We start from the raw sequence: 27,242 nt of genomic DNA, 5'->3' as shown, positions 1-27,242 counted from the left end.
GCCCCCGGGAACCGAGCCCGCGCCGACTGGCCCAATGGGAGCGTGTAGCTCCGGGCCCCGCCCACGATGGGGGCGGAGCGGGAGCGCGCAGGCGCACGGCGCGGCCGGGCGGGCCGGCTGGCTGGGAAGATGGCGGCGGGAGCCCTGGCTGCCGCCGCGGAGCGGGCCCGGGGTGTCCGGGGAGCACGGACCAGGGCCGGGGCCGGGCCATGAGCGCGCCGCCCTCGCGTCCCCGAGCCGCGGAGCCCGCCCGCGCACCTCGCCATGGCGCGGCTCGCGGACTACTTCGTGCTGGTGGCGTTCGGGCCGCACCCGCGCGGTGAGTGCCGGGCCCGCGGCCGAGGGCTGAGGGCGGAGGGCCGGAGCCCGGAGACCGGGAAGGGTCAGCCGGGGCGGCAGGACAGGCGCTCCGGGGCAGTCGCGGGGACATGTGAGGCGGGCGGGCCGCGGCCGCCGGGCCAGCACGAGGGTCGTCCGGAGCACCTGCCGGGCTGGGGTCGGGGGTCGGGGAGGGGCGGCCTCTCTGAGGACAGCAGGGCCGTGCGACACGGCGAGCCGAACCTGCCCATCACACTCAGGACAGAACCGGGTCAGGCAGAGCTTTGGCGTGGGCCTGGGAGGTGGGAGGGCCCCGAGAAGGCTCGGCCTCCCGGCTCCCAGTTGGGTGGGATGGGCCCTCTCTGCCTTGGCCGACTGCCGGGTAGCTCTGCCTCTAGGGGCACGGATATTTCGCTTGCAAGCCCCTCCTTTGACCCCCGGTGCCTCTGGTCTGGAGCCTCCGCCCTGCCCGTGTGGGATGTCTCTGGTCCAGGGGGGATGCAGAAGAGGGGTGGGATTTAAGGACCACTTCAGGAGGAAATGTGAGGTGGAGAGAGAGAAGAGCATTCCTGGCAGAGGGCCTGCGGTCCTCATGCCTGACGCCAAGCCCTGGGTGGGGGATCATTGTGGTGACTGGTGCCGATGTCCAGGAGGTCCATGTCTAGGGGTAGCGCCTGTGTCTGAGAGCCCTTCAGCCCAGGGGTAGCAGAAAAGAGAGCCTGACAATGACATCAGCAGCAGTCGTGGAGACAGTGGGCTGGGGAGTGCTCTCCGTGTGCCAGGCCCTGCACAGCCCTGTGTGTGATCTCATTTCTTCCTCCCAACAGCCCACCAAGGGTTCCTTGCCCTCTCCCTCGTGCATAGAGTGGAGTCGGGCAGAGAGGCTGGTTGCCTGGTCTGAGCCCCCACAGAGGCTAAGCCACCACCAAGCTGTGGGCTCAAATCCCAACTGCAGGGGGGCAGTACATGTCCTTGGGGGATGCCTCTGTGGTCAGGCTGGGGCTTAACCTCGAGACTGAAGGTGGGGTTGAGCCCCCAGTCTGTGCTGCTTCTTGTCAGCCCAGTTGCCACTGTCATCACCCGGAACCCAGACTTTCTCTCCTCTTTGCCTTTCTTGCTGAGACTCTACCTGCTGGACCCTGCACGCTCCAGACCCTCCTCTGTGCCCTTGTAGGACTCGCTCCTCTTCTCTGTCCAAGGGTTCATCCCCTGACACCCTCAGTGATGAGCGTGTCTTCCTCCCGAGAGGGAGGTTTTGCAGCAAGAACCAGTCATCTTTGTGTCCCAGTCTGCACGTGGCAGGCTCACTGTCAGTGTTGTAGAGGCCCACAGAGGGAGAACTGTCTGTTCCAAGGTGCACGTCGGGGCAGTGAGGAGGCCATGCCACCTGGAACAGAGGGAGGCATGGGATCCAGGGGAACAAGGTTGGCTGAGGGACTGCCCCAGCATGAGGGGCCCTGGGCTGGAGCTGCATGAACAGAGTGGGCTTGGAGGCTGACAATGCTGAGGGTGGTGTGGGAAGGGTCTGGGGAGGGAGAGACCACAGGCAGAGGCCAGGTGGTAGCAACAGGGGTGGGGAGTTGAGGGTGAATTAGGGAGGTGGGAGGTGGTATGAGTGGGCTCCATGGCAAGCTGGCTGTGACACTCGGGGTGGGCACCCCTGGCATTTGTGGTCTCTGATAAAGACAGGAGAGAAGGCTGGAGTCCATAATGCCTGCTTACCCTGAGTGTCCACTGCAGTAGGGGTGTGGGCCATGGAGGCCCCTCACCACTGCCTTCCAGGGCTGGAGCTGGTCAGTTGCTGGCTGGCCACCCAGCTTCAGGGCCTCTGTTGGCAGGACTCATCCATCCCTGTGAGAAATAAGCCCACGGTCAGGACCCTGGCCATAGTGCTGAGGTCAGAGCCCGGTGGAGGGGGAAGCCTGAAGCAGAGGAGCACTACATGGGGGGTCAGTGGTCCCTGCTTTGCCACTTGATAGCTCTTGACCTTGGGCCAGTCTTCCAGCTCTCTGCACCTCAGCTTTTTCATGTGGACTTGGAATGAGTCACACAGACCTCCCAGGCTGCCATGAGCATGAGGTGGACACAAATGTGGAGCTGTTCACAGGGGAGGCTGCAGGACGTAGTGGGCGTCTTACTAATGATGAGCAGCAGGTGTGTGGACACCCGTAGGCACTGCTGCTGGAGGGGAGGACCCGTGTGCTGGCAGGCCGAGGACATCAGGACAGGGATGCAGGGTCTTCTGGGTTCAGTGGAGGGGTGGGAGAGGGGGATATCTGTCCTTGGCCTAGGTCTGGACATCCTGTCTGGAGCTGGTGGACGCAGGGTCTGGGTACAGGAGCCCTGCCTGAGGGAGCATCTGGTTTTTGTGTGTGTGTGTGTGTTTTTTAAGATTTTATTTATTTATTTGAGAGAGAGAGTGAGAGCACAAGAAAGGGGAGCGGGAGAGGGAGAAGCAGACTCCCCGCTGAGCAGGGAGCCCGATGTGGGACTCGATCCCAGGACTCCAGGATCATGACATGAGCCGAAGGCAGTCGCTTAACCAACTGAGCCACCCAGGCGCCCGGGAGCATCTGGTTTTATGGTTACCATCTGGCAGACCTCTCCAGGCAGGAGCATGGGGAGGGGGCTGAATGGGACCCCAACTTTCAGAGTGCAGACGCCTCCCCTGGTGAGTGGGAGGAGCTCCTTCACTCAGGACATGGGGTTAGCACCTTCTGTACCCCGGGCCCAGCTCTGGGGATGCTGTGGGGGCCAGTCAGATCACACCTGCCTAGCTTCTGGGCTGGGAGGGCCCTGGCAGTGGTCAGTTGATTGAACACAGCATGGCCAGTGCCAGGGTGTGTCTTTGGGAGCAGGAGATACACTTGACCTGACCAGGCAGCTGGGTGCATGTCTGCCACGGAGGAGGACCCCTCCTGGTGCACCCCCTCCCCATGCCCAGCCCCACCCCTAGCATTTGAGAAGAAGACCTTCTGTCCCATGGCCTGGCCTCTCTCAGATCTGACTGTGCTGAGCGGGCCACATTCCTGGGCCCCATCTTCTCTCCCCACCCATGTTCCTGCCCTCTGGAGCAGGTTGGGGCTGTTTGGAATGGCCTCAGCTGGCTTCCAGCCCCCACCCTGGGAGCCGGTCTGGTCTGCCTGGGGGAAGGTTGGGGAGGACCACTGGAGAGGCGGCAGCCCCTCTGCACACATCCTGTTGCTGTGGCTGCTGGGACGCCCTGGGTGTGGAGGTTGGGTGGGTGGAGCAGCAGGAAGGTCCCGTCCTTCCTTCACTCTCTTCCTATCGCTGAGCTTGTCCCAGGGCGTCTGCACTGGGGTGTATGGAGGAACGGGAGGGGCAGGCAGAGGAGGCTGCCATCCTCCCTTGCCTCTGCTCACAGTGCATGCTGGCCTGGGCTGGCCCTCCAGGCGTCGGAGCCTGGCACTGGTGACGGCCACTGCCAGCAGATGACAGAACGCGTGCTCTGTGTTCTCTCGCCCTGTGTTCAGGCCTACAGCCCACACAGGGCTGGCTGTGGGGACATGGTTGCAAGAGGAAGTGCTTGTCTGCCTGTGTGTCTCAGGGGACTTTGGTGCCCTTCCTCCTAAGGCCTCTCAAAGAGTCCCACCCTGGGACACATGATTGGTGCTGGTTAGATTAGTTCTACCACTGTGGGGTGATAGGGTGCCCTTCCTCCTCCGAGGTGGGGGAGGCTCTGGTGGGGCAGGGAGCTGAGCTGCTGCAGGTCACCTCCATGGCCACAAGGGCTCAAGTGGGTGGGGGACACTGGGAGACATGGCAGAGCCCTCACCTCCCCCAGGATGCAGGCCAGCAGCCAGGTTGCAGCCTGGCCCCTGCTAGCACAGAGCTGAGGTGTGGGCCAGGTTTCAGAGAGGGTTGGAAAGAGAGGAGGAGTCCGGGCCTCTCTGTGGTGTGCCCTTCCAGGGAGGGCTTGCCTGTCCTGGAGCACCCTGGGGCTCCAAAAGCTGCCCTGCACTTCTGATTAAGGAACCTGTTTGCTTGTGGAGTGTGAGTGGGCCTGGGTGTGGGAGGATGGCTGTGCGGCTGGCCGTGTGCATCCGGCAAGCCCTAATTAGGCTGCGTCTGTGCCGGGCACAGGTGCAGTGATGGATACAGAGACGTAGTTTCTTGCTTATGGAGCTCCCATCTGGCCCAGCCAGCCAACAGGTGCACCAGCAACCACAGAGGAGTTTAGTGGAGGGAGGGAGGTCCTGGGGGTCCTGCTCTAGGCCCCAGGCTCAGGCAGGGTGCAGAGAGCTGCCTGGAGGAGGGGGCACTCTTTGGGCTGAGACCTGAAGGCCAAGTTTGGGACCATCATGGCCCAGAGAAGGAGCTGGGGGTTGTGGGGGGGATGCCTACTGGTATAGGCCGTGGGGGCAGTTGAAAGAAAGCCTCCAGTTGGTTCTTCAGAGGGCGGAACCCTGCAAGTGGGAGTTGATGTTTCACAGGCTAAATGGGGTGGGGAGGGTGGGTCGTGGACAATGGCCAGTTACGTTGTCTGCTTCCCTGTGGGGAGAGGCTGCTGAGAGCAGCCCTCCGAAGGCTGTCTGGCCTTGGGAGGGAGCCTGTGGGGCAGAGGCTACTGTCCCCGTCTGCATACACCCCCTTTTCCTTCCTCCGCCCGCTGCCTCGTGGCAAGAACTGGGTGAGCCCTGGGTGCTAGCCAGGCCCAGGCCCAGATGGTGGTTTGGGGCTGCGCACAAATCAGCCCTTGGGGGAGTGGGTGGGGAGGGAAGCCATGGCTCAGGGTGAGCTGGCCTGGGCCTGTTGAGGGTGGCCCTGGGGAGTGGGCCTGGGGGGACCCAAGGGGCTTTGTCTTAGTGGACCATGTGCGTGTGTGCATGCTTATGTGTAGATGGGTACGGTACCAACAGACACCTGTTCCTGTTCCCTGTCTCATCTGGTCTGTCTTTTCAGAGTCTCAGTGGTGGGAGGGGGTGGGGAACAGGAAACTGAGGTTTTGTGAGTCAGAGTCACGGCCCCTCCTCGCCCCACCGGCAGCAACCTGCCCGCCGCTGCCGACCTCCTTGGCATTGCCTCCGTGGTCCTGGAGGGTGGGGGGTCTCCTGAGATTGTAATTCAGCTCCTTTGCTGGCGCGTGGCTGGGGTCTCCTCACCAGTGCCCAGGCCCCTGGCTCTGTCCGAGGCTCCTGTGCACATTTAGGATGGACCAGGCTGGCTGGACGGGGGTGGGGGAGCTGTATCCAGCAGGTCCTCAGAGGCTGTGCCCCTTGGCTTTCTGGGCCTTGGGGCAGGCCCTTAGAGAGGCTTCATGCCCAATGCCCACTCCTTACCTATTCGCTCCTACTCTCCTACTGGAGTGGGCGGTGGTGTCGAAGCTGGTTCGAGCATAGGGTGGGGACATCTGTGCCCAGGGACCTGCCTGTCGTGTGTGGGAGGTGAAGGTAGGGAGGTCTGTCTTAGCTGCTTTACCCTGCTGCCATGCTGGGTGGGAGCTGGAGGTAGAACAGAGACCTGTGTCCGTTCTCTGCTGGTCTTGTGAGGTGAGTGGTCCCCTGACAGGGCCCTCATCATGCCTCCTAATTTGGCTCTGGAGCGGGTGAGCAAGATGCAAGGGCCCCTGACTCCACCCATGTGGACCGGAGCTGGGAATAGTGCCCTAGGCATGGAGTGGGGGAAGCAGCCCTGGGCCTCCTGCCCGCATCCCTCCCTCTGGCCCAGGGGACCCGTGGGGGCTGCGCTCCGTGCCCCCGGTCTGTGCGGCTGTGCGCGGTGTTGTGTGCAGGCAGAGACAGCACAGGCCTTCAGTGCCCCTGACTGTGGCTGGATCCCCAGTGCCCAGGAGGGTGCTCCTTCAGTGGGTGTCCTGAGACCTGGTCTCTGTCCTTCCTGACAGCTACCACCTCTCTGGGCCCTGTGCTGGGCCTGTCTCTGAGGCCGTGGTACAGGGCAGTTTGGGCCTGGGTGTTCTCTCCCCTGGCACAGACAACAGGTGTGAGACCTCTGCCTCTCGAGTGGGCTCAGAGCTGGCAGGTGAGGTGAACCAGGGAGTGGGGTGCCCCCGTCCTCATGGCGCTCGCTGCCTGGTGGGAGCTGAGTGCCGAAGCTGGTGGTCGGCTATGGAACAGCCCAGAGCTGCTCTCCCCTTGGTGGAGGGCTGGCTTGCTGCTGTGCAGCAGGCTGGAGCTGGGTTCTGCCTGGGGGTGTTGGCGTGTTGGGGAGGGGCACGGGAGTGGCACCAGGCCGGGGCTTCCATGCTTTTGGTGCCTGGCTTAGCCGGAGGCTTTCAGGACTCCCTGTCCCATACCAGGGCTTCTCTCTGTGCCCTCTGGGGGCCCTGGGGTCCGTGGCTCCCTAGTGGCCACCCCTCATGAGACTATTTTTAGGGAAATGATAGGTCTGGGAGCTGAGGCTGGTCTGATGCTACACAAAGTCCAGGCTGGGTAGGAGGTTTCCATCTGAGACCCTTGAGGCTCCTGCCTGGGTGGGGGGTGTGGGTGGTGGGAGATGCCCTGACTACGTGCTTCTGTCCTCAGGGAGTGGGGAAGGCCAGGGCCATATCCTGCAACGCTTCCCAGAGAAGGACTGGGAGGACAACCCGTTCCCCCAGGGCATCGAGCTGGTGAGTGGGGGGGTGCTGAGGTGGGGGTGGGGGCAGGCCGGCACTGGTTTCCCCAGGACTGTGAGGAGCCTCTGCGGTGCCCAGCCCCCGATGGGCATAAGGAGATAGCTGAACTGTTGCAGAGGGTGGAGGGTGGGGGTCACGGGCTTGGCTGGCAGGGTACTTGGTGCCCACAGCACATCATGTTGTCTGTCCCTTGTGATGGGGAGACCATGTCCTGCATCAGGGAGTTCTCCGGCCACAGTGAGACCAGAAGCTGTGACTTCCTTCTGGGGGGAAGGTTGGGGTCTAGGAGGTGAGATGCACCGAGGGTCGCAGAGTGAGGTGCTCCCTGCTACACTGGAACCTGGTGTCCATGCCCTGGAGGCAGACTTCTGAGGGCAGGGAGACAGAGGGAGCTAACTGCTGACCCCGCACCCCCCTTCCCTGCAGTTTTGCCAGCCCAGCGGGTGGCAGCTGTGTCCTGAGAGGAACCCACCAACCTTCTTCGTTGCCGTCCTCACCGACATCAACTCTGAGCGGCACTACTGCGCCTGCTTGACCTTCTGGGAGCCAGCAGAGCCCACACAGGTCATCTTGGGGGCTCTGGGGTACAGCCTGAGGGGGTTCTGGCTACGGCCGACTCCCTCTGCCTCTGTCCATGCGTGTGTCTCCCTGTCTGTGGCAAGTCCTGGTGCCTCAACCCCACGGAGGCCTGAGTCCCGTCTGAGTCACCGGTGTCCTCCCCCTGGGCCTGTGGGACATGCCTGAGAGCGGGGCAGACGGGGCTTCTGTCCACAGGAAGTGGTGTGCGCCGAGGACGCCACTGAGCGGGAGGAGGAGGCGGACGAGGGTGGCCCAGCGCAACTGTCACCTGCGACCCCTGGCCCACCTGGCCAGCTGTTCGCGCCAAAGACCCTGGTGCTGGTGTCTCGACTGGACCACGCGGAGGTGTTCAGGGTGAGGCGGGCAGCCAGGGCTCAAGGCAGGATATGGGGTGCCCCCGCCGGTGGCGCCACCATTCCCCAGTTTGTGGTCCTTGCAGAACAGCCTGGGCCTCATTTACACCATCCATGTGGAGGGTCTGAACGTGGGCCTGGAGAATGTGATCGGAAACCTGCTCACGTGCATCATCCCCCTGGCTGGGGGCTCACAGGTGGGTCCTGGGGGCAGCTGCTGTCCGCCCATAGCCACGGCCCTCCCGGTGTCCCAGACCACGAGGGTGCGGCCTGTGGGCGCTCAGCGTCCAGCTGGGCTCAGCATGGCCCAGACCTTGGACACTCTCCTGCGTCTTGGGGCTGCCATCACCTGTATTCCCTTCTTGGCCCTGCCTGCTCACCTGTTTGTCCCATGTCTTGCCTGGCTCCCTACCTGGCACCCTTCAGGTTCTCTGTCCTCTTGTTCCTTGGGTGTGCCTGGCTCTGGATGTTGGTGTCGGCGTGTCTGTCTGCTCCCTGGTCAGTGCCCCCACGTGTAGGTGCGTCTAACTGTGTTTCTCTGCCTGTCTGTCCTGTGCAGCTGGACTCTGTTGAGGATGGAGTGGTACGGATTCTTTGTTTCTTCTGCCCACCCAGGCCCCACCTTGCCCCAGGTCAGAGGCCCTGAGTTTTCTCGGCAGCAGTGCTCAGGCCGGGAGGCCGGCCGTGGCCTTTCCCTCCTATTGTGAGGCCTGTCTTGGCCGGTCTCGCCTCCGCTCCTGGAGCTCTGGGCAGAGACGGGTCTGGTCGGGGCAGCTGAACACTGGCCCCTCTCTTTCCACAGAGAACCATCTCTTTGGGGGCCGGTGACCGGCAGGTCATCCAGACCCCACTCGCCGACTCGCTGCCCATCAGCCGCTGCAGTGTCGCCCTGCTGTTCCGCCAGTTGGGTGAGCCCGGCCGCCCCAGCTGCGCGTGCCGCCCTCTCCCCCGCCGGGCCCGGGTCGCAGGTGGGGTTCGTGCTCAGCTGGCCCTCCAAGCCTGTGCTTTTCCCTGCAGGGATCACCAACGTGCTGTCTTTGTTCTGCGCTGCACTCACGGAGCACAAGGTGCTCTTCCTGTCCCGGAGCTACCAGCGACTGTCAGACGCCTGCCGGGGCCTCCTGGCGTTGCTGTTTCCTCTCCGATACAGGTGCCCCTGCTGCCGCCCAGCCCCTCCTCCCGCCCCGCCCTCTGCCCCCCGCACTGAGCCCTCGCCCGTTGCAGCTTCACCTACGTGCCCATCCTGCCGGCGCAGCTCTTGGAGGTCCTCAGCACCCCCACGCCCTTCATCATCGGTGTCAACGCGGCCTTCCAGGCAGAGACCCAAGAGCTGGTGAGGGCTGTGGCCTGTGCCTGCCTCCCTGCTCCGGGCCACGCCGACTGGCCCGTGGCTCCCTGACCGCTTGCTCCCTTTGATCCATAGCTGGACGTGATCGTTGCTGATCTCGACGGAGGGACGGTGACGGTCCCTGAGTGTGTGCACATTCCCCCCCTGCCGGAGCCGCTGCAGAGTCAGACACACAGTGTGCTGAGCATGGTGAGGCGGGGCCAGGGGCTTCGGGGCAGCTGAGATGGGGTCACCTGGCAGCAAGGGGAGCCCCGGGCCCTGGGTGCGCGGCCATCCCTACTCCCCTCTGCTTCTGCAGGTCCTGGATCCAGAGCTGGAGTTAGCGGATCTTGCCTTCCCACCACCATCAACAAACGCTTCCTCCCTGAAGATGCAGGTGGGGGTCACTGCGGTCCCAGCGCAGGGGCCTGTGCTAACCCTGCACCCTCTCCTTATGTCTGCAGCCACCCCTCTGGGCCAGTTGCAGGGGGCCGCATGGGGGGGGTGAGTTTTTTAAGGGGTCTGTACGGGAGTGGTCGTCAGCACTGAGCCTCAGAGGAGTCGCTGTGGCTTAGTGTGAAAGAAGGTTGGAGGAGCAGGACGGGGCAGAGGCGCCTGGGAGGCCTAGCAGGGCATGGGTAGGTGTGTGTGTGTGCGTCGGGGTGGAGCCTGGGGCAGGTGGAGGGCTGCCATGTGCAGGGGCTGGGGCAGGCTTGTGGCCTCGCCCTCACCTGCACTCGCCTGCGCCTCAGGACAAGGAACTGCGTGCTGTCTTTCTGCGGCTCTTTGCTCAGCTCCTGCAGGGCTATCGCTGGTGTCTGCACATGGTCCGCATCCATCCCGAGCCTGTCATCCGCTTTCATAAGGTGGGCCACAGTCGGGCTAAGGGTGGAAGCGGGCAGGAAGTCAATGCTGAGGGGCTGACCCCCTTGTATGCCCCCAGGCAGCCTTCCTGGGCCAGCGTGGGCTGGTGGAGGATGATTTCCTGATGAAGGTGCTGGAGGGCATGGCCTTTGCAGGCTTCGTGTCAGAGCGTGGGGTCCCTTACCGTGCTACGGACCTGTTCGATGAGGTGCACCCCCACCCCAGTTGGGAGGAGCCCCCGCCACCACTCCCTGCCTCGCCCAGCCTGCCTGACCCTGCCTCCTCCCCCAGCTGGTGGCCCATGAGGTGGCACGGATGCGGGCAGATGAGAACCACCCCCAGCGCGTCCTGCGTCATGTCAAAGAACTGGCAGAGCAGCTTTACAAGAATGTATGGGTGACACAAGGGGGTGGACCAGCCTGGCCCGGTCACCGTGCCACCTGGCATGAGGGAGCTTGCCCACACTTATACGTGTCCCACCCAGGAGAATCCGTACCCCGCCGTGGCAATGCACAAGGTGCAGAGGCCGGGGGAGGCCAGTCACCTGCGGCGGGTGCCACGCCCCTTCCCCCGGCTGGATGACGGCATGGTGCAGTGGATCGTGGACCAGGCCACAGCCAAGATGCAGGGCGCACCCCCGGCCGTGAAGGCTGAGAGGAGGACCACCGTGCCCTCGGGGCCCCCCATGAGTGCGTAACGGGGAGGGGGCCAGGGAGCTCGGCCCAGGGTAGGCACGAGGTCAGAGATGAGTGCGTTTTCTTTTCCCCAGCTGCCATCTTGGAGCGGAGTGGCGGGCTCCATGGCAACAGTGCACGCCGGCTGGAGGTGGTTCGAAACTGTATCTCCTACGTGTTTGAGGGGAAGATGCTTGAGGCTAAGAAGGTGAGGGTAGCCGGGCGCAGGGAGCACCTGTGAAGGGTGCTGGACCCAGGGTTCGTTCACCTGCCAGGGGCATGAGGGGCAGGTGACACCAGGTGTCAGTCCCCTTCCTCAGTGCAGTTGGGCAGAGCCTGCGGAGGGGGGGGGGGGCTCGCAGGAGGGCTTTACTTCGTCTTCCAGACATTGGAACCTGCAGGTTTCTGCTGCTGAGTTTCTTCTTCATCCTTCCTGACGGAAGTGCAGGCCCGCCCCAGTTGTGTGTGTTGGTCTCGCCCTCTGTGGTGCTCGAGAGCTCCTCTGGGTTTCACAGCAGCCAGATTGCGTCTCGGCTGCACGGTCTCCTCGGAGGGGCCTGCAGGGCTCCCAGTGGTTTTACGATGAAAAGCAGTAAGAGAACAAGCACACAGCCCTTTCTGTGGCCTGCCCGGTGCCCAGCCGGCCACCAGCTCTGCATTAGACTTACGCTTTTTGGACACTGAGGCCCTGGCCAGCGGGGGGCTGCAGACATGGGAGCTGGTGCGTGCTGGGGCTCAGGGCCGAGGGGCTGCACCCTGGCTGTGGATGTGCAGCGTCTCCGTCTCTGTGGGGCAGTGAACTCGCAGAGTCTAGGCACACCCGACCTGGACCGCTTCCAGGTCTCCTCTGTGCTTAGAGCCTGGGCTCTGGCCTCCCGGGGGCCGCTGCCCTCCCCTCCTGGGCTCTGTCCCTGTGCCTCCCCCCTCCTTCCAGGGCATGGCTGGATGCCCCCAGCCCCGTGTTCTCCTGTCCCCAGCTGCTGCCAGCTGTGCTGAGGGCCCTGAAGGGGCGCGCGGCACGCCGCTGCCTCACGCAAGAGCTGCACCTGCACGTGCAGCAGAACCGGGCAGTCCTGGACCACCAGCAGTTTGACTTCGTTGTCCGCATGATGAACTGCTGCCTGCAGGTGAGGCCGGGCCCCCACCCTGCTCCTGATGTGGATGCAAGGGTGGGGCAGGCAGGGGTTCCCCGGTCTACCCATGAGGATGCATCTTCTGGCAGTGCCGACAGCTGGGGAGATCCTGGTCTGGGGGTGGGGGTGGCAGGGGGAGGACCTGAACCTCTGGGCGGCCCTTTGGGAGCCGGCGCAGACGGGGACAGTGGTGGGAGATGCTGCTCTGGCGGTGGGGCCGGTCAGGGCAGGGTGGGCGTGTGGGCACGGTTCGGGCAGCTCACGGCTCTTGCAGGACTGCACCTCCCTGGACGAGCATGGCATCGCAGCGGCTCTGCTGCCCCTGGTCACGGCCTTCTGCCGGGTGAGTGCTGGGGTCGCCCCGGTGCCCTTCCCTCGCCCCCTCCTGCTGCACCTGGTGACCCCCCACCCTGGCCTCTGCAGAAGCTGAGCCCGGGAGTGACCCAGTTTGCATACAGCTGCGTGCAGGAGCACGTGGTGTGGAGCACCCCGCAGTTCTGGGAGGCCATGTTCTACGGGGACGTGCAGACCCACATCCGGGCCCTCTACCTAGAGCCCGCTGAGGACGGAGACCACGTGCAGGTGTGCGGGGACCCCCGGGCCTCGGGCCAGCCCAGCCCAGCCCGTCCTGGCTCACCTTGGGCGCTGTGGCAGGTGGGGGAGCTGTCTGCACGGGAGGACGAGCGCTCCGCCCTGGATGTGGCCTCTGAGCAGCGGCGCCTGTGGCCAACCCTGAGCCGAGAGAAGCAGCAGGAGCTGGTGCAGAAGGAGGAGAGCACGGTGTTCAGCCAGGCCATCCACTACGCCAACCGCATGAGCTACCTGCTGCTGCCCCTGGACAGCAGCAAGAGCCGCCTCCTGCGGGAGCGCGCAGGGCTGGGCGACCTGGAGAGCGCCAGCAACAGCCTGGTCACCAGCAGGTGCGGCCGGGGCCTCGTGGGCCTTGGAGGGTGGGTGGGGCTCGGGTGGCCGGGCCTGTGCCCACGTGCCCCCTCCCTGGCCTAGCATGGCGGGCAGTGTGGCGGAGAGCTATGACACGGAGAGTGGCTTCGAGGATGCAGAGACCTGTGATGTGGCCGGGGCCGTGGTCCGCTTCATTAACCGCTTTGTGGACAAGGTCTGCACAGAGAGTGGGGTCACCAGCGACCACCTCAAGGGGCTGCATGTCATGGTGCCAGGTACGGGGGGCCTGGGTGTGGAAACGCTCTCCTGAGCCGGGCAGGCATGGGGGGCCCAGGGTATGAAAGCGACTGTCTCCCAGACATCGTCCAGATGCACATCGAGACTCTGGAGGCTGTGCACCGTGAGAGCAAGAGGCTGCCCCCCATCCAAAAGGTGAGCGGGGACCGGGCAGGGCTGCGGGGCCCCAGGGCCTGGGCGGTATCCGAGGTGCCATTCTTGTCCCTGAGCAGCCGAAACTGCTGCGGCCACGCCTGCTGCCCGATGAGGAGTGTGTGCTGGACGGCCTGCGCGTCTACCTGCTGCCAGATGGGCGTGAGGGGGGCGCGGGGGGCACCGGAGGGGGACCCGCACTGCTGCCGGCTGAGGGCGCCGTCTTCCTTACCACGTACCGGGTGATCTTCACGGGGATGCCCACCGACCCCCTGGGTGAGCCTTTGGACCCTTCGTCTGCCCCCGCCCTCCCTTCCCCACCGGGGTGCTTGGGGGGAATAGGACTTTCCCTCCTCAGGGGCACGGGGTCTCTGTGCAAGACAGGTCGTCGTCTGCCCCCCTCCCACCTGCCCGGGACCTCCATAGCTCTGGTACCCCGAGACTCTGTGACCCCCTGTCCTGCCCTCCCCCTGACTCTGCCCGGCCTGTGCTAAGTCGGGGAACAGGTGGTGGTGCGTTCCTTCCCGGTGGCCGCGCTGACCAAGGAGAAGCGCATCAGCGTGCAGACCCCCGTGGACCAGCTCCTGCAGGACGGGCTGCAGCTGCGCTCCTGCACATTCCAGGTCTGGCCAGGGGACGTGCTGGGCACGGGCGTGCTGGGGGGCTTTGGGGCCCCTGCGTCGTGGCTCTCACAGGCCCACAGGCTCTGAGCCCCCAGTCTCGTTCTCACGAGCTGCTGTTAGGCGGGACCTCACCTGTGGCGCCTGTGAGGTCTTGTCCACGCTCAAGCCGCCGTGCTGTAGCTCGGTGTCGTGCTGGCCTTTAGGGCTCCTGTGCTTGTTTGGGGGGACCCTGACCCTGGCATCCGTGTATCCCGCACAACTGAAAGTGACACAAACAAATGTGACAACTTGGTGACAACTGGCCACACACAGCATGACGAGTGGCCCCTGCACATGCCCGCTGTCCCTCAGGAGGACGCCCCTGCCAGGCTCCAGGGGGTCCCCAGCTTCTTGCCGGCAGCCTGCGTGCCTCTGTGGCCAGGGCCAGAGCCCAGGGCGCCCGGACGCTGAGGGCCTCTTGTCTGACACAGCTGCTGAAGATGGCCTTTGACGAGGAGGTGGGGTCCGACAGCGCCGAGCTCTTCCGCAAGCAGCTGCACAAGCTACGGTACCCGCCGGACATCAGGGAAACCTTCGCCTTCACCCTGGGTTCCGCCCACACACCCGGCCGGCCGCCCCGCACCACCAAGGACAAGGGCCCTTCCCTCAGGTGTGGCGCTGGGCCCCGGGGCCCCCGCCCCTCCCTGTGTGTGTGTCCCCCCGCGTCCATTTCCTTGCCTCTGCTGACCTACTCCCGCACCCCCTCCAGGACCCTGTCCCGGAATATCGTGAAGAACGCCAAGAAAACCCTCGGGCGACAGTACGTTACTCGGAAGAAGTACAACCCCCCCAGCTGGGAGCACCGGGGCCAGCCACCTCCTGAGGACCAGGAGGACGAGATCTCAGGTGGGTGGGGGCGCGGGAAGCCCCGGGGGTCTGGGTGAAGACCCCATGTGCAGGGCAGGGGGCCTGGGCTTTCTGTGGGTGACGTGCCCCGTGTTCCCCGCCCACCCCAGTGTTGGAGGAGCTGGAGCCCAGCACACTGACCCCGTCCTCGGCTCTGAAGCCCTCGGATCGCATGACCATGAGCAGCCTGGTGGAGCGGGCCTGCTGCCGGGACTACCAGCGTCTGGGGCTGGGCACGCTGAGCAGCAGCCTGAGCCGCGCCAAGTCCGAGCCCTTCCGAATCTCCCCGGTCAACCGCATGTACGCCATCTGCCGCAGGTGAGCAGCCGCCCCGGAGCCGCGCCCTGGCTCCCGGTCCGGTGGCACGCCTGGGGGGAGCGCGGCGGAGGCTGGGGGCGTGCCCTGCCCCCTGCGGCCTCAGCCGGACGAGTCTGACTCCTCGCAGCTACCCGGGGCTGCTGATCGTCCCCCAGAGCGTCCAGGACAACGCCCTGCAGCGCGTGTCCCGCTGCTACCGCCAGAACCGGTTCCCGGTGGTGTGCTGGCGCAGCGGGCGCTCCCGGGCGGTGCTGCTGCGCTCCGGCGGCCTGCACGGCAAGGGCGTCGTCGGCCTGTTCAAGGCCCAGAACGCGCCTTCCCCAGGTACCCGCGCCTGTCCCCGCGCGCGCCCGCGGCACCCCCGCCCGTCCCCGCGCGCGCCCCCGGCCCCGCCCCCGCCCCCCCCCCCCCCCTCGGCCCGTCCCCGCGCGCCCCTGCGGCCCCCCACCGCTGTCCCCGCGCGCGCCTGCGCCCCGCACCGCCCCCTCGCCGCCCCCCTCCACCCCCGACCTGGCTCCAGCCCCTCCCCTCCCCCAGGCCAGTCCCAGGCAGACTCTGGCAGCCTGGAGCAGGAGAAGTACCTGCAGGCCGTGGTCAGCTCCATGCCCCGCTACGCGGATGCGTCCGGACGGAACACCCTCAGCGGCTTTTCCTCTGCCCACGTGGGCAGCCACGGTGAGGGGTGCTTGCAGGCGGGGGGTCTTCGGGGGTGCCGTGTTGGCATTTGTGGAAGGCAGGCCAGCGAGGGGGTGGAATGTGTGGGGTGTGGGATCACATAGGTATCCTGAAGCCCAGCTCTGATCGGTCCTGTCTCCTGCCTGGGCCGAGCTCCTTGACCCCCTCCTCTTCCCTGCCTGTAGCCTGCCTCCAGGTCCCTGGACACAGCTGACCCTTGAAACCCCCACCTGGGCCCCATCCCTCCTTTGTCCTGCGCGTCCCCGCACTTCCCACCACCCCTGCTGTCGCGGTGGCTGCCTTTTTGTCCTGTCCCTCCACTTTGTCAAGGCCATCTGACAGCTTGGGCTGCATCGTTCATCTGTCCTGGCTCCTTCAGTCTTGTCTGTACTGGTCTCCCCATCCCTGTCCCCACCACGGGCGCTCTCAACACCCGCTGGACCCACTGTGCCCACGTGGATCCAGGCCCTTAGGACCTGGCCCTGCTTTCTGTCCGGTGTGGCAGGGTCTCACTGTTGCAGGTGGCAGAGAAGGCACCAGGCCTGGGAGGTTGGGGCCATCGGTGGGCCCTGCCCCTCACCGTCGGGGCACTGGCGTGGGGCGGCCGCAGAGGGGCTTGGGGATGCGAGCGTGTGTGCTGCTGTCCGAGGGGTACGTGGCCGCTGTGGAGGGCTGGTCTGACCTCTTGGTGACAGGTGGGGACCTTTCTGGGGAGGTGAGCTGTCTTTGTGCTGGGTTCCTGGAGAGGCTTGCAGGCGGGAGAGGACACCGTGGGGGCCGTATTCTGTAAGTCGGGGGAGAGGCGGTATCAGAACGGGGGCGGCCTCGTCCTCCAGGGCCCTGGCTCCACGGCAGTCACTTCTCCTGCATCGCACTTAACCTCCCAACTGACCCCATTTGCTTTTCCCTGATCCCGTCCTCCCCCCATCTCATCCAGGTCTCCCATCACCCCTGCCTGACCCTGACCTTCCCTCTCCCCCCCCACCCCATCTCCTCCGTGTACCCCTGTCCTCTGCTACCCCTCTCTCCTTGCCCTGTCTCTCCCCAGCTGTTGCCGTCTCCCCCCCCGCAAGCACCCATCGCCCCCATGTCCCCCTCCCCCCTGCCTGGGTCCCCACGGATGCCCTGGTCCCGTCTGCCTCATCCTCTTGGTCTGGCTGATAGATTCTCAAGGGTTCGTCCTTGGACCTAGGACTCCAGCTGCTGTCCAGCCCATGCTGGCCGTCTGTGCTTGGGGCCTGGCGTCCAGGGGCCTCTGTCTGGGCTTGATCTGTGAGGCTCCCCTTGCTGGCCTGGGCCTGCCCCCCACCCCAGCCTGGTGTCCGCCTGGGAGGTGTGGGTGCCGTGACCGATGTGTACCCCACCTGGTTCAGAGTCGGTATGTGACACGCGGGGTCACTTGGCTGTGAGACGCACCTCAGGTGCTGGCTGGTGCAGACACCACACCAGGATCCCTTGTTGGTCAGGCCTTCCTCATTCCCCCCGTCCCTCCTCTCATGCTTGTCTGCATCTTTCTGTGCCGGTGCTCTAGGTCCTGGGTGCGCTGGGGTGCACGGGTGGGTTTTGGGGGCTGGTGGCACCACCAGTGGGTGGAGCCTCGTGGAAGCGTGCTCATGCTGCCTGATTCTTCCCGCCCTGCCCACTCCGCGGGGCCTCACAGTAGCCCTGCCACCCCTTCCTGGAGCGGCGGGGGCGTCTCCAGCACACACGAGGGCCTTCACCTCCCCGTCGAGGTCCACGGAGGCCCCACACCCCGCTTCTGCCCCTGCTTGGTGTCGCTCTGCACAACACACCCCCTGCTGTCTGCGCACCAGCCTCCGTCCCTGTTTAACCCGTAGGTCTGGGCTCATGTACAGGGGCAGCCGGTGTGCCCTTGTGGTCGCTTATGGGGGGCAGTCTTGGCACCCACCCATTCCCCTCTTGTTCCTCGTTCAAGGGGCTTTTGGTCTTCCAAACATCAGCGTCCATCATCAAGCATGTTTTACGGTCCCACCGTCGCAGAGAGGTTCTGAGTAGCGCCTGCAGGCGGCACCCTCCCCACAGGATTCTTTGTCCCCAGCGCCTGTGTCTTCCCTTAATGTGGCCTGGGTGTCCTTGGCTGTGCCCAGAACCCCCTGGTGCTGCCTCCCCGTGTCCCCCGAGTTCAGAGCAAGCCCCCCCATTGCCTGGGGGCATCTGGGGGCTCCGCCGTGTGTGGGTTCTAATTGAGACACACACGTCCTTGCTGCGAGTGATGGTGCGTCCTGCCTGCAGTGTGGCAGGCTGGTGTCGTGCTTGTCTGCGGCCGCTGCTGTGGCGGATAGGGACAGTGCCCTGCTGCCCTCTGCAGAGGTGGCTGAGCCAGGGCACCGGGGAGCTTCCTCCCCCAGGCTCCCTGGGCCTCCGGGCTCCCTGGACCTCTGGGCTCCCTGGGCCTTCAGGCCTGGCTGTGCCCGCCTGTAAGCCGGGGGCCTGGGCCTCTCAGGCAGGTGGCCTTACTCCGCCAGTGCTGCCCCTGGGGCTCAGGCCTGCCCATGTCCATGGTTCCTGGCCAGGAGCTCCAGGCTCCAGGCTTCCTCTTCTTTGGGCTGTACCTGATGGCCCCCCCTGCTGGTGTGCACTGTGAGCAGCTCTGGGCAGTGCCCACGGGGGCTGAGGGTGCGGGGATGGGCTGTGGAGGAGGCGCTGGATGGAGATCCCAGGGTTCTTGCCTCTCTTCTACCTGCCACTGGCTCTCTGCTCCCTGGCCTGCCCCTGAGGGCTCAGAGGGCCTTGGTATTGCCCCCCGCTATCTGTGGGGCTCCTGAGGGGCTTGGTGGGAACCCAGCCCTATAGCTAGTCCCTTTGGACCACAGGCCCTCCATGCTGGGCACACCCTCGGGCCTGGGGTCAGGCCTGAGCCTTTTCTCTGCTGTGCCCCCAGTGCCCAGCCCCAGAGCCAGGGTCACCACGCTGTCCAACCCCATGGCGGCCTCGGCCTCCAGATGGACCGCTCCCCGAGGTACCGTACTGGCCACACAGGCTGGCCCCCCCCACCTGGTACTGATGACCCCTGTATGATTGAGCAGTCGTGGGCACTAACGTCCCCCCACATCTGGCACTAACAGCCCCGCGTGACAACCAGCATAACCCAGCCCTGCCCACAGCCCTGGGCACTAACAGCCTGAGGCCCCAAGTCCCGCCCCAGCCCTCCGACACTAACGCAGATGCAGGCCCAGCTGCGGTCCTGTTGGCCTCCCCTGCCTTGCCTGGGGAGCTCAGCACCAGGTTAAGTGGTGCCCCAGGCCTGGACAGATGCTCATGTTTTCTTTGTGCAGGTAAACTGGGCAGTGTCCGGGCCAGTGGGCGCAGTGGTGGGCTCGGCGCTGACGTGGGCTCCCGGCTAGCAGGCAGAGACATGCTGGGCCCGCCCCAGGCTAACGGGGCCCCCCCTGACCCAGGCTTTCTGCGGCCCCAGCGTGCAGCCCTCTACATCATTGGGGACAAAGCCCAGCTCAAGGTGACTGGGGTGGGGGCACAGGGCCAGGCGGGGGGGGGGGTGGCGGGGAAGGGGCCCAGGGCCTGGGCGCATCTCACCGCGGCTGGCCTTCTTCAGGGTGTGCGGCCAGACCCCCTGCAGCAGTGGGAGCTGGTGCCCATCGAGGTGTTCGAGGCACGGCAGGTGAAGGCCAGCTTTAAAAAGCTGCTGAAGGCATGTGTCCCGGGCTGCCCCTTCCCTGAGCCCAGCCCGGTCTCCTTTCTGCGCTCACTGGAGGACTCAGAGTGGCTGATTCAGGTCTATTAGCCCTACCCCCACTGCCGTCGGTTGGGGGCAGCCCCGAGGAGGCGTGCGGGGGCGGGGGGCCGTGGGAGTGCCTGCTTACCTAGAGCCAAGGGCAGATGGGGTCCTGGTTTGCTTGTCTGATGGCGTTGGGCCCCGGGAGGGGGTGGTAGACGCTTCCCAGCTGGATGGTAGTACCGTGTGGTGGAGGGAGGCTGGGGCCACCTGCTCTCTGTGGGGGGGGGGGGGGGTAGGACATCTGAAGGACAGGGTGTGGGCCTCGGGGGCCTGCATGGGTGCTGGGGGCCAAGGGCACTGGCTCTGGGAGGTGCTGAGGGGCTGCCCGTCCCTGCAGATCCACAAGCTGCTCCAGGTGTCCGTGCTGGTGGTGGAGCTCCTAGACTCGGGCTCCTCCGTCCTGGTGAGCCTGGAGGACGGCTGGGACATCACCACCCAGGTGCGTGGTGGGCTGCGGGGACAGCCCGGGCCGGGGCCTGCGGGCGCTGTGCTGACAGGCGGTGCTGGCAGGTGGTGTCTCTGGTTCAGCTGCTGTCCGACCCCTTCTACCGCACGCTGGAGGGCTTCCGTCTGCTGGTGGAGAAGGAGTGGCTCTCCTTCGGCCATCGCTTCAGCCACCGCGGGGCCCACACGCTGGCTGGGCAGGGCAGTGGCTTCACGCCCGTCTTCTTGCAGTTCCTGGACTGTGTGCACCAGGTAAGCAGGTGGCCACGGTGGGGGCTGTGCCTGCCGATTCCCGGCCCCTGACCCGTCACCCCACACAGGTCCACCTGCAGTTCCCCATGGAGTTCGAGTTCAGCCCCTTCTACCTCAAGTTCCTTGGCTACCACCACGCATCCCGCCGCTTCCGGACCTTTCTGCTCGACTCGGACTATGAGCGCATTGAGCTGGGTACGGGGCAGGGCTGGGCCTCAGGGCAGGGCGGGCTGGCCGGGGCTGGGCCTGGAGGGTGGCCGGGGCTCAGCACTACCCCTGCAGGGCTACTGTACGAGGAGAAGGGGGAGCGCAGGGGCGCGCAGGCGTGCAGGTCCGTGTGGGAGTACATGGACCGGCTGAGCAAGAGGACGCCCGTGTTCTACAACTACATGTACGCACCTGAGGACACGGAGGTGAGTCGGGGCCTGGTTGGGGCGGGCGGGCGCCTTCCCGCCCAGCTCCTCACGCCACCCCCACCCCCAGGTCCTGCGGCCCTACAGCAACGTGTCCAACCTGAAGGTGTGGGACTTCTACACCGAGGAGACGCTGGCCGAGGGCCCCCCCTACGACTGGGAGCTGGCCCAGGGGCCCCCCGAGCCCCCAGAGGAAGAGCGGCCTGACGGGGGTGCGCCCCAGAGCAGGCGCCGGGTGGTGTGGCCCTGTTACGACAGCCGCCCCCGAGCCCAGCCGGATGCCATCTCACGCCTGCTGGAGGTGAGCACCGAGGCGCCGTGGGCGCACACGGGTGCGCGCTTCGGTCCAGGGGCCCTGCCCCTCTCCCCACCCTGTGAGGCGCCTGCCAGCCTGGGGTGGCCGGCCCCGCCCCGCGTCGTGTGTGCAGGCCGTGATGACCAAAGGCTGCTGGCCTGCACCCCTGGGTCCCACGAAGTGGCTTCTCTGTTCTGGGCACGTGTACGGTCGGCCCTCGGAGAAGACAGGGTTTTCCCAGGGACTGTTCCTGCCCTCTCCCAGACCGCCGCACCTGCTTCCCGGGTGCCCCTGGCTGTCAGCCAGCCCCGGGCCCATGGTGGCCCTGGGTCCAGCCTGCCCTGTGCCTCCGTCAGAGGGAGGTGGGCCTGTGGGCCTGGAAGCTGGGAGTTGCCGTTCTCGGGGGACACAGGTGTTCAGCCCCTGGAGTCAGGATCTGCCAGGGCAGAGAGCTGGCCTAGAGGAGGGCAGGGCAGCACCTGAGAGTCCCGCACGGGCCTCGGCTCCGGAACACCGGGGGTCTGCGTTCCCCTCCCAGCCCCCAGCCGTCTGGCTTTTGGGGGATATCTACGCCCTTGGGAGCTTGTTTCATTCTGGGGGAAGAGGGTGCTGATGCCGGCCCCTCGGGGAGGTGGGGAGGTGTAAACAGAGTTAATGTATGTCGACAGTGCAGCACTGGGCCTGGCCTAAAGGCACCCGTTACCCAGGGGTTGGGGGGACACGGGTGACCCACAAGCCGAGAGAGCAGAGGAGACCCTCTTTGTCTCTGGTGATTCTCACTGTCTTGGAGTCTGACGTGAATTGTGCCGCTCAGCTTCCTCACAGCGTCGCGTCATCGTGGGGCCTTGTCATTCTGACCGGTCTGCGTCTTTGTTGAAGCTGAGTTTCTCGCACTCAGCATGTGGTTGGTTTTACCCAATCTGACGGTTTCTTTCATTGGAGTTTTTAGTACCTTCACACTTAGTTATTGACATGGTTGGGTTGGAGTCCAGCTTTTTTTTAAGCAATCTGCACGCCCACCGTGGCGCTTGAACTCAGACCCCGAGATGAGGAGTCGCACGCTGCACCCCCGGAGCTCCCGGGCGCCCCTGAAGTCCAGCCTTTTGCTGTTTGTTGACTGTCGTATTTAGTTTTTGCTCCTTTCCTCCTTTTCTGTTTTTCCCTCCTAACAACTGAGCGTTCTGCTGCATTTACCTCGAGCTGCACACCCTCGTGCTCGTCTCAGCGGCGGCCAGGGACGGCGGTCCCGCGCCAGCGCCCGCCCGCTCACCTCACGTGTCCTACCCGTGACGGAAGCACGCAGCACGGACTGTGTGTGTTAAACAGTCAGCTTTGCTTGGAAGACTTTAGAAAACGAGGAGGACGCCTCCTCTGCTTGCTGTTTCTAGTGATCCTCACTCCTCCCTTTCTCTTCGGCCTGAAGAACTTCCAGCGTTTCTCGTGATGCAGGTCGGCCAGTGACGGATTCCCTCAGCTGTTATTCACCCAAAAATGTCTTTGTGGTGCCTTTACTTATTTTGAAGGTTCCCGGCATACTTCATTTTTTCCACCGTGCTGTGTTTTCATGGGTGCTCAGTGCTTTTACTTGGCATCGCTGAGGAGGTGGTTTGGAAACACGTCAGGGTTCCACCAGCCGGGACGCTTGCCGGCCCCCCCTTCCCGTGGCGTGCCTCTGCCCCGGGGGCGGCTTCCGTGCTGTCCACGCCGCACAGCAGCACGGACGGTGGCTGTGCTCCGGCGTGGCCGTACTCACCGGGGATCAGGCGTCCACGCCGGGGGGCTCTGCCTTGCCATTGTCTGCTCGGTGCTTTGATCTCGGAGACAGCTTCGTGCGTTTCTGGCCAAGGGAGACATCGCGAAACTGCAGACAGACCCGTGGCAGCCGCGGTATCGGTTTGCTGCGGCTTTGTGTCTGGTCCCCCCCAGAGGGCCCTGAAAACACAGTGGCTTCTGGCTGGGCCTGTTGTGCCCTTTTGTTTTATTTTTGGTTTTATTTATTTAAGTAATCTGTACACCCAACGCTGGGCTCGACGCAAACCCCAAAATCAAGTCGCACACTCCACTGACTTCTCCAGCCAGGTCTCCCGTGTCTTCGTTTTTAATTTTTATTAAGATTTATTTATTAGAGAGAGAGAGAGTGCAAGCAGGGGAAGGGCAGAGGGGGAGAGAGAATCTGAAGCAGACTCCGCACTGAGCACAGAATCCGACACGGGGCTCCATCCCATGACCCTGAGATCGTGACCTGAGCCCAAACCACGAGTCAGACGCTCAACAGACTGCATTGAGCGCAGGCGCCCCTGCCTTTATTTTTTAAAGGGTGTTTTCTGGGCGCCTGGGGGGCTCAGTCAGTAAAGCGTCTGCCTTGAGCTCAGGTCAGGATCCCAGGGTCCTGGGATTGGGCCCTGGGTCGGGCTCCCTGCTCAGCGGGGAGTCTGCTTCTCCCTCCCTCTGCTGCTCCCCCCTGCCTGTGCTCTCTCGCTCTCTCTGTCAAAGTGTTTAAAAAAAATAAAGGGTGTTTTCTGTGGATATAGAATTCTAGGTTGACAGCTTTTTACACTCAGCAGTTTAAAGATGTCATTGCATGGTTTTCTGGCATGCATTGTTTTTTTTTTAAGATTTTAATTATGTATTTGAGAGAGAGAGAGAGCATAAGAGGGGAGAGGGTCAGAGGGAGAGGCAGGCTTCCTGCTGAGCTGGGAGCCTGATGCAGGGCTCGATCCTGGGACCCTGCAATTAAGACCTGAGCTGAAGGCAGACACCCAACCAACTGAGCCACCCAGACACCTGCATTGTTTCTGATTAAAAGTTGGTGCTTTTCCTTATCTTTGTAAACTGCATGTAATGTCGCCCTTTCTTTCTCTGACTACCTTTAAGATTCTCTCTTCATCTTTGGTTTCAGCAATTTGACCATCATGTGGGGTTTTAAAGTTTATTTAAGTAATCTCTACACCCAGCATAGGGCTTGAACTCATGACCCCCAAGATCAAGAGTTGCAAACTCTTCCAACTGAGCCAGCTAGGCGCCCCTTACGTGGGTTTTTTTTGTTCCTCCTGCTTAGAGCTTTTTCAGCTTCTTAGATTTATGGGATGACAGTTTTCATCAAATTTAATGCAATTTAGGCCATAATTTTTTAAACTTTTGTTTTTAAAGACTTTATTTATTTGACAGAGAGAGACACAGCGAGAGAGGGAACACAAGCAGGGGGAAGGGGAGAGGGAGAAGCAGGCTTCCTGCGGAGCAGGGAGTCCGATGCGGGGCTCGATCCCAGGACCCTGGGATCATGACCTGAGCCGAAGGCAGATGCTTAACAACTGAGCCACCCAGGCGCCCCATAGGCCATAATTTCTTTAAAAAGTTTTTTCTGCACAATCTCTCTCCCTCCTTTCCTCTGGGACTTGATTGTCCCATTGGTCCCTGAGGCATATTTGTTTCTTCTTTGCAGTTCATCTTGGATGATTTCTATGATCCTACCTTCAAGTTCACTGCTCTTTTCTTTATTATGTTTAATATCCTCTTAAGCCTGTCTAATGAATTTTTCATTTTATTTTATTTTTTTATTTTTTAAAGATTTTATTTATTTATTTGAGAGAGAGAGAATGAGAGAGAGCACATGAGAGGGGTTAGGGTCAGAGGGAGAAGCAGACTCCCTGCTGAGGAGGGAGGCCCGGTGCAGGACTCGATCCCGGGACTCCAGGATCATGACCTGAGCCGAATTCGGGCAGTCGATTAACCAACTGAGCCACCCAGGAGCCCTGAATTTTTCATTTTAGATATTGTATTTTTCAGCTCTAGAATTTCCATTTGCATTTTTTAAATATAGTTTCCATGCTCTGTAGAGATTTCTTGTCTGCTTCACCATTATGTCTTTTTCTTTACATCTTAAACATATTTATAACAACTGTTCTGAATTTCTCGTATGCCAATTCCAATACCTGTTTCTTTTTTGGATCTATTTCTTTTAACATCTGCCTTAAGTATGGCTCTCATTTTCCTACTTTTCTGTTTGTCTAGTAATTTTTTTAATAATCGACATTGTGGATTCTGCATTGTTGAGGATCAGAATTGTGTTGTCTTCCTTTAAGGAGTTTTGGATTTTATCCTTGCACTCAGTTAAAGAACGTGTGGCTCAGCTTGGTCTTCTCAAGGGTCGTCCTTCGGCTTTGCTAGGGCACTTCTAGAGAAGGCTTTATCCTAGAGTTAGAGGAGCCCGACTCCGACATGGCCTCTCCAGGGCTTCAGCGAGGTACCTCCACTCCGTTTGGAATTCCTGCGTCTTCCTGCATTGGGTACCCTCCAGAATTTGGATTTAGCTCACAGTGTCTTGGTAGCTGCTCTCTGCCAGGCTGGTGACATCTTGCCTGGCCCATGGCGGTCTACTTTGGCCAAGGACTCGAGCCAGGCTCTGCATCTCTAGAGCTCTCGTATGCCCTCTCCTGTGCCACCCTGTGGATCCATGCGTATCAGCATCCCCGAGCTCCACACCTCTGCCCAGCGCTCCTCTTGTTAGTTTGCACAACTAATTTTTGTTCTCTCCAGGTAATTGTTTTTGCCCATCCCCTGCCCTCACCCACTTCCGTGCTCCCGTAATACAGGTCAGACCTTTCCGTCACTTCAACTTCCTGTGTTCCGTAATTCTGTCTTAACGTATTTCGGTCTGGGCATTTTCTTCTGAATGATCTTAGTTTTCCAATCCTCCCCCAGGAGCTGCAGCGGCTGGAGGCAGAGCTGGGGCGACCCGCTGAGCGCTGGAAGGACACCTGGGACCGGGTGAAGGCGGCACAGCGCCTCGAGGGCCGGCCAGACGGACGTGTGAGCGGGCGTGGGTGCGGGTGGCCAGGGTGAGCTTGCGGTCAAGAGGGGTGGCGGCCACCGGCCCTGACACAGGCCCCCCTCCTGCTCCCAGGGCACCCCCAGCTCCCTGCTGGCGTCCAGCGTGCCCCACCACCGCCGCTCGCTAGGTGTGTACCTGCAGGAGGGGCCTGTGGGCTCCACCCTGAGCCTCAGCCTGGACAGCGACCAGAGCAGCGGCTCAACGGCGTCCAGTTCCCGCCAGGCAGCCCGCCGCAGCACCAGCACCTTGTACAGCCAGTTCCAGACCGCCGAGAGTGAGAACAGGTGTGAGGACGCCTCCCCCTTTGCCGTGGAATCCTCGGAGCTGGGGGACTGGGTGTGGGGCGGTTCTCAGGTTGGGGGCCGGTGTTCGGGGGACTTCTGGCCGTTTCTTAGGCGGAAGGATTTGTGAGGGAGGCCGTGATGCCATAATGGTGGCCTAGGCATAAGCTGACAGTGTGAGAAGCAGGAGGGCTCTTCTGGAAGGGGTTTGGGACGTAGAACCAGGAGTAGAGGGACAGCAGCTGTGGGGTACCCGTGAGGGCAGGCCAGGCACCAGGTGAGCTTGGGGCCTGGCAGGCTGGAGAGGGGCCATCTTGCCACGGTCACCTCCCCGGACCCGCCTGCTGCATGTTCCTCGTCCGAGGGCACCTGCCCTGCACGTGCTCTGCTTCCCAGAGACCCTGAGACCCTGGTGCTAGACCCTCTCTCGTGTCCTGTCCTGCGAGGGGCGAGGGGCGAGGGATGGGGACTCTCCTTTCTTTCCTAAGAACAGCCCCAGGGCAGCTTCATGAGCCCCTGGCCAGTCTAGCCTTCGAGTCCAGCCTGGGTCTGTTTGAGGGCAGGGCTCAGCTGGCTCGGTGGGTAGGGGTGGCCCTGACGGCCGGCCTGGTCCTGCCGTGCATGCAGGTCATACGAGGGCACCCTGTACAAGAAGGGGGCCTTCATGAAGCCCTGGAAGGCCCGCTGGTTCGTGCTGGACAAGACCAAGCACCAGGTGAGTGGTCGGGGGGCTGGGGGGGGGGGGTGGGGGGGGGGGGGGGGGGGGGGGCGCCCCGGCTTCCCTCCCCCCCCCCCGACCCCTCCTCAGCTGCGCTACTATGACCACCGTGTGGACACGGAATGCAAGGGTGTCATCGACCTGGCAGAAGTGGAGGCCGTGGCCCCCGGAACTCCCACCTTGGGTGCCCCCAAGACCGTGGACGAGAAGGCCTTCTTTGATGTGAGCTGTGGCCGGGGCCCAGGGACGGCAGGGCAGGGGGCTCTGTGGGGTGGGACCGTGGAGTCAGCGACCGGCCGTCCCCAGGTGAAGACGACGCGTCGCGTTTACAACTTCTGTGCCCAGGACGTGCCCTCAGCCCAGCAGTGGGTGGACCAGATCCAGAGCTGCCTGTCAGACGCCTGAGCCCAGCTCTGCTCCGGCTGCCGCACGTCCCGTCGTTAGAGACCACTAGGGGTGGGCAGGGCCCCCCGGCCATGTTTACAGCCCCCACCCTCGACAGTATTGAGGTCCCGCCCCCTAAACTTAGGTGTACAGCCCCTGCGAGCTCCCCCCCCCCCCCCCCCCCCCCCCCC

General features: G+C 63.4%; 1 protein-coding gene across 7 annotated transcripts; it reads left to right on the top strand.

The window, feature by feature from the left end:
• Window positions 1-123: 123 nt before the first annotated feature.
• SBF1 (SET binding factor 1) lies at window positions 124-27,228 on the top strand. Of its 7 annotated transcripts, none has more exons than XM_032416534.1 (42): window positions 124-319; window positions 6,822-6,907; window positions 7,340-7,477; window positions 7,688-7,846; window positions 7,932-8,042; window positions 8,405-8,428; window positions 8,648-8,753; window positions 8,863-8,995; window positions 9,070-9,178; window positions 9,269-9,382; window positions 9,492-9,569; window positions 9,925-10,038; window positions 10,116-10,244; window positions 10,328-10,426; window positions 10,521-10,725; window positions 10,806-10,918; window positions 11,688-11,837; window positions 12,118-12,186; window positions 12,267-12,425; window positions 12,498-12,763; window positions 12,849-13,021; window positions 13,105-13,178; window positions 13,256-13,451; window positions 13,671-13,798; window positions 14,269-14,447; window positions 14,547-14,683; window positions 14,794-15,001; window positions 15,129-15,325; window positions 15,539-15,676; window positions 18,579-18,656; window positions 19,096-19,154; window positions 19,251-19,430; window positions 19,771-19,872; window positions 19,944-20,129; window positions 20,198-20,324; window positions 20,412-20,542; window positions 20,613-20,843; window positions 25,539-25,646; window positions 25,741-25,952; window positions 26,577-26,664; window positions 26,758-26,889; window positions 26,974-27,228. In XM_032416534.1, the coding sequence occupies exons 1-42, from the start codon at window positions 265-267 to the stop codon at window positions 27,070-27,072; spliced, it is 5,580 nt and encodes a 1,859-aa protein (XP_032272425.1). In that variant the 5' UTR covers window positions 124-264; the 3' UTR covers window positions 27,073-27,228. The 7 variants fall into 7 exon arrangements, with proteins under 7 accessions (XP_032272425.1, XP_032272420.1, XP_032272422.1 ...); XM_032416529.1 differs by having other exon boundaries at window positions 18,973-19,154; XM_032416531.1 differs by having other exon boundaries at window positions 18,973-19,154; window positions 27,013-27,218.
• The last annotated feature ends 14 nt before the right edge of the window (window positions 27,229-27,242 follow it).

Source organism: Phoca vitulina, unplaced genomic scaffold (assembly GCF_004348235.1).
Source record: "Phoca vitulina isolate PV1807 unplaced genomic scaffold, GSC_HSeal_1.0 scaffold19, whole genome shotgun sequence".
NCBI lineage: Eukaryota > Metazoa > Chordata > Mammalia > Carnivora > Phocidae > Phoca > Phoca vitulina.
Note: the sequence above shows the minus strand (reverse complement) of the source record. Positions and strands in the feature narration are given on the sequence as shown.

Coding starts and splice junctions, on each gene's coding strand:
- SBF1 (XM_032416529.1), top strand. CDS start 265: ATGGCGCGGCTCGCGGACTACTTCGTGCTGGTGGCGTTCGGGCCGCAC. Junction 10,726..10,805: donor GCCCTCGGGGCCCCCCATGA/GTGCGTAACGGG, acceptor TCTTTTCCCCAG/CTGCCATCTTGGAGCGGAGT. Junction 13,022..13,104: donor GCTGCATGTCATGGTGCCAG/GTACGGGGGGCC, acceptor ACTGTCTCCCAG/ACATCGTCCAGATGCACATC.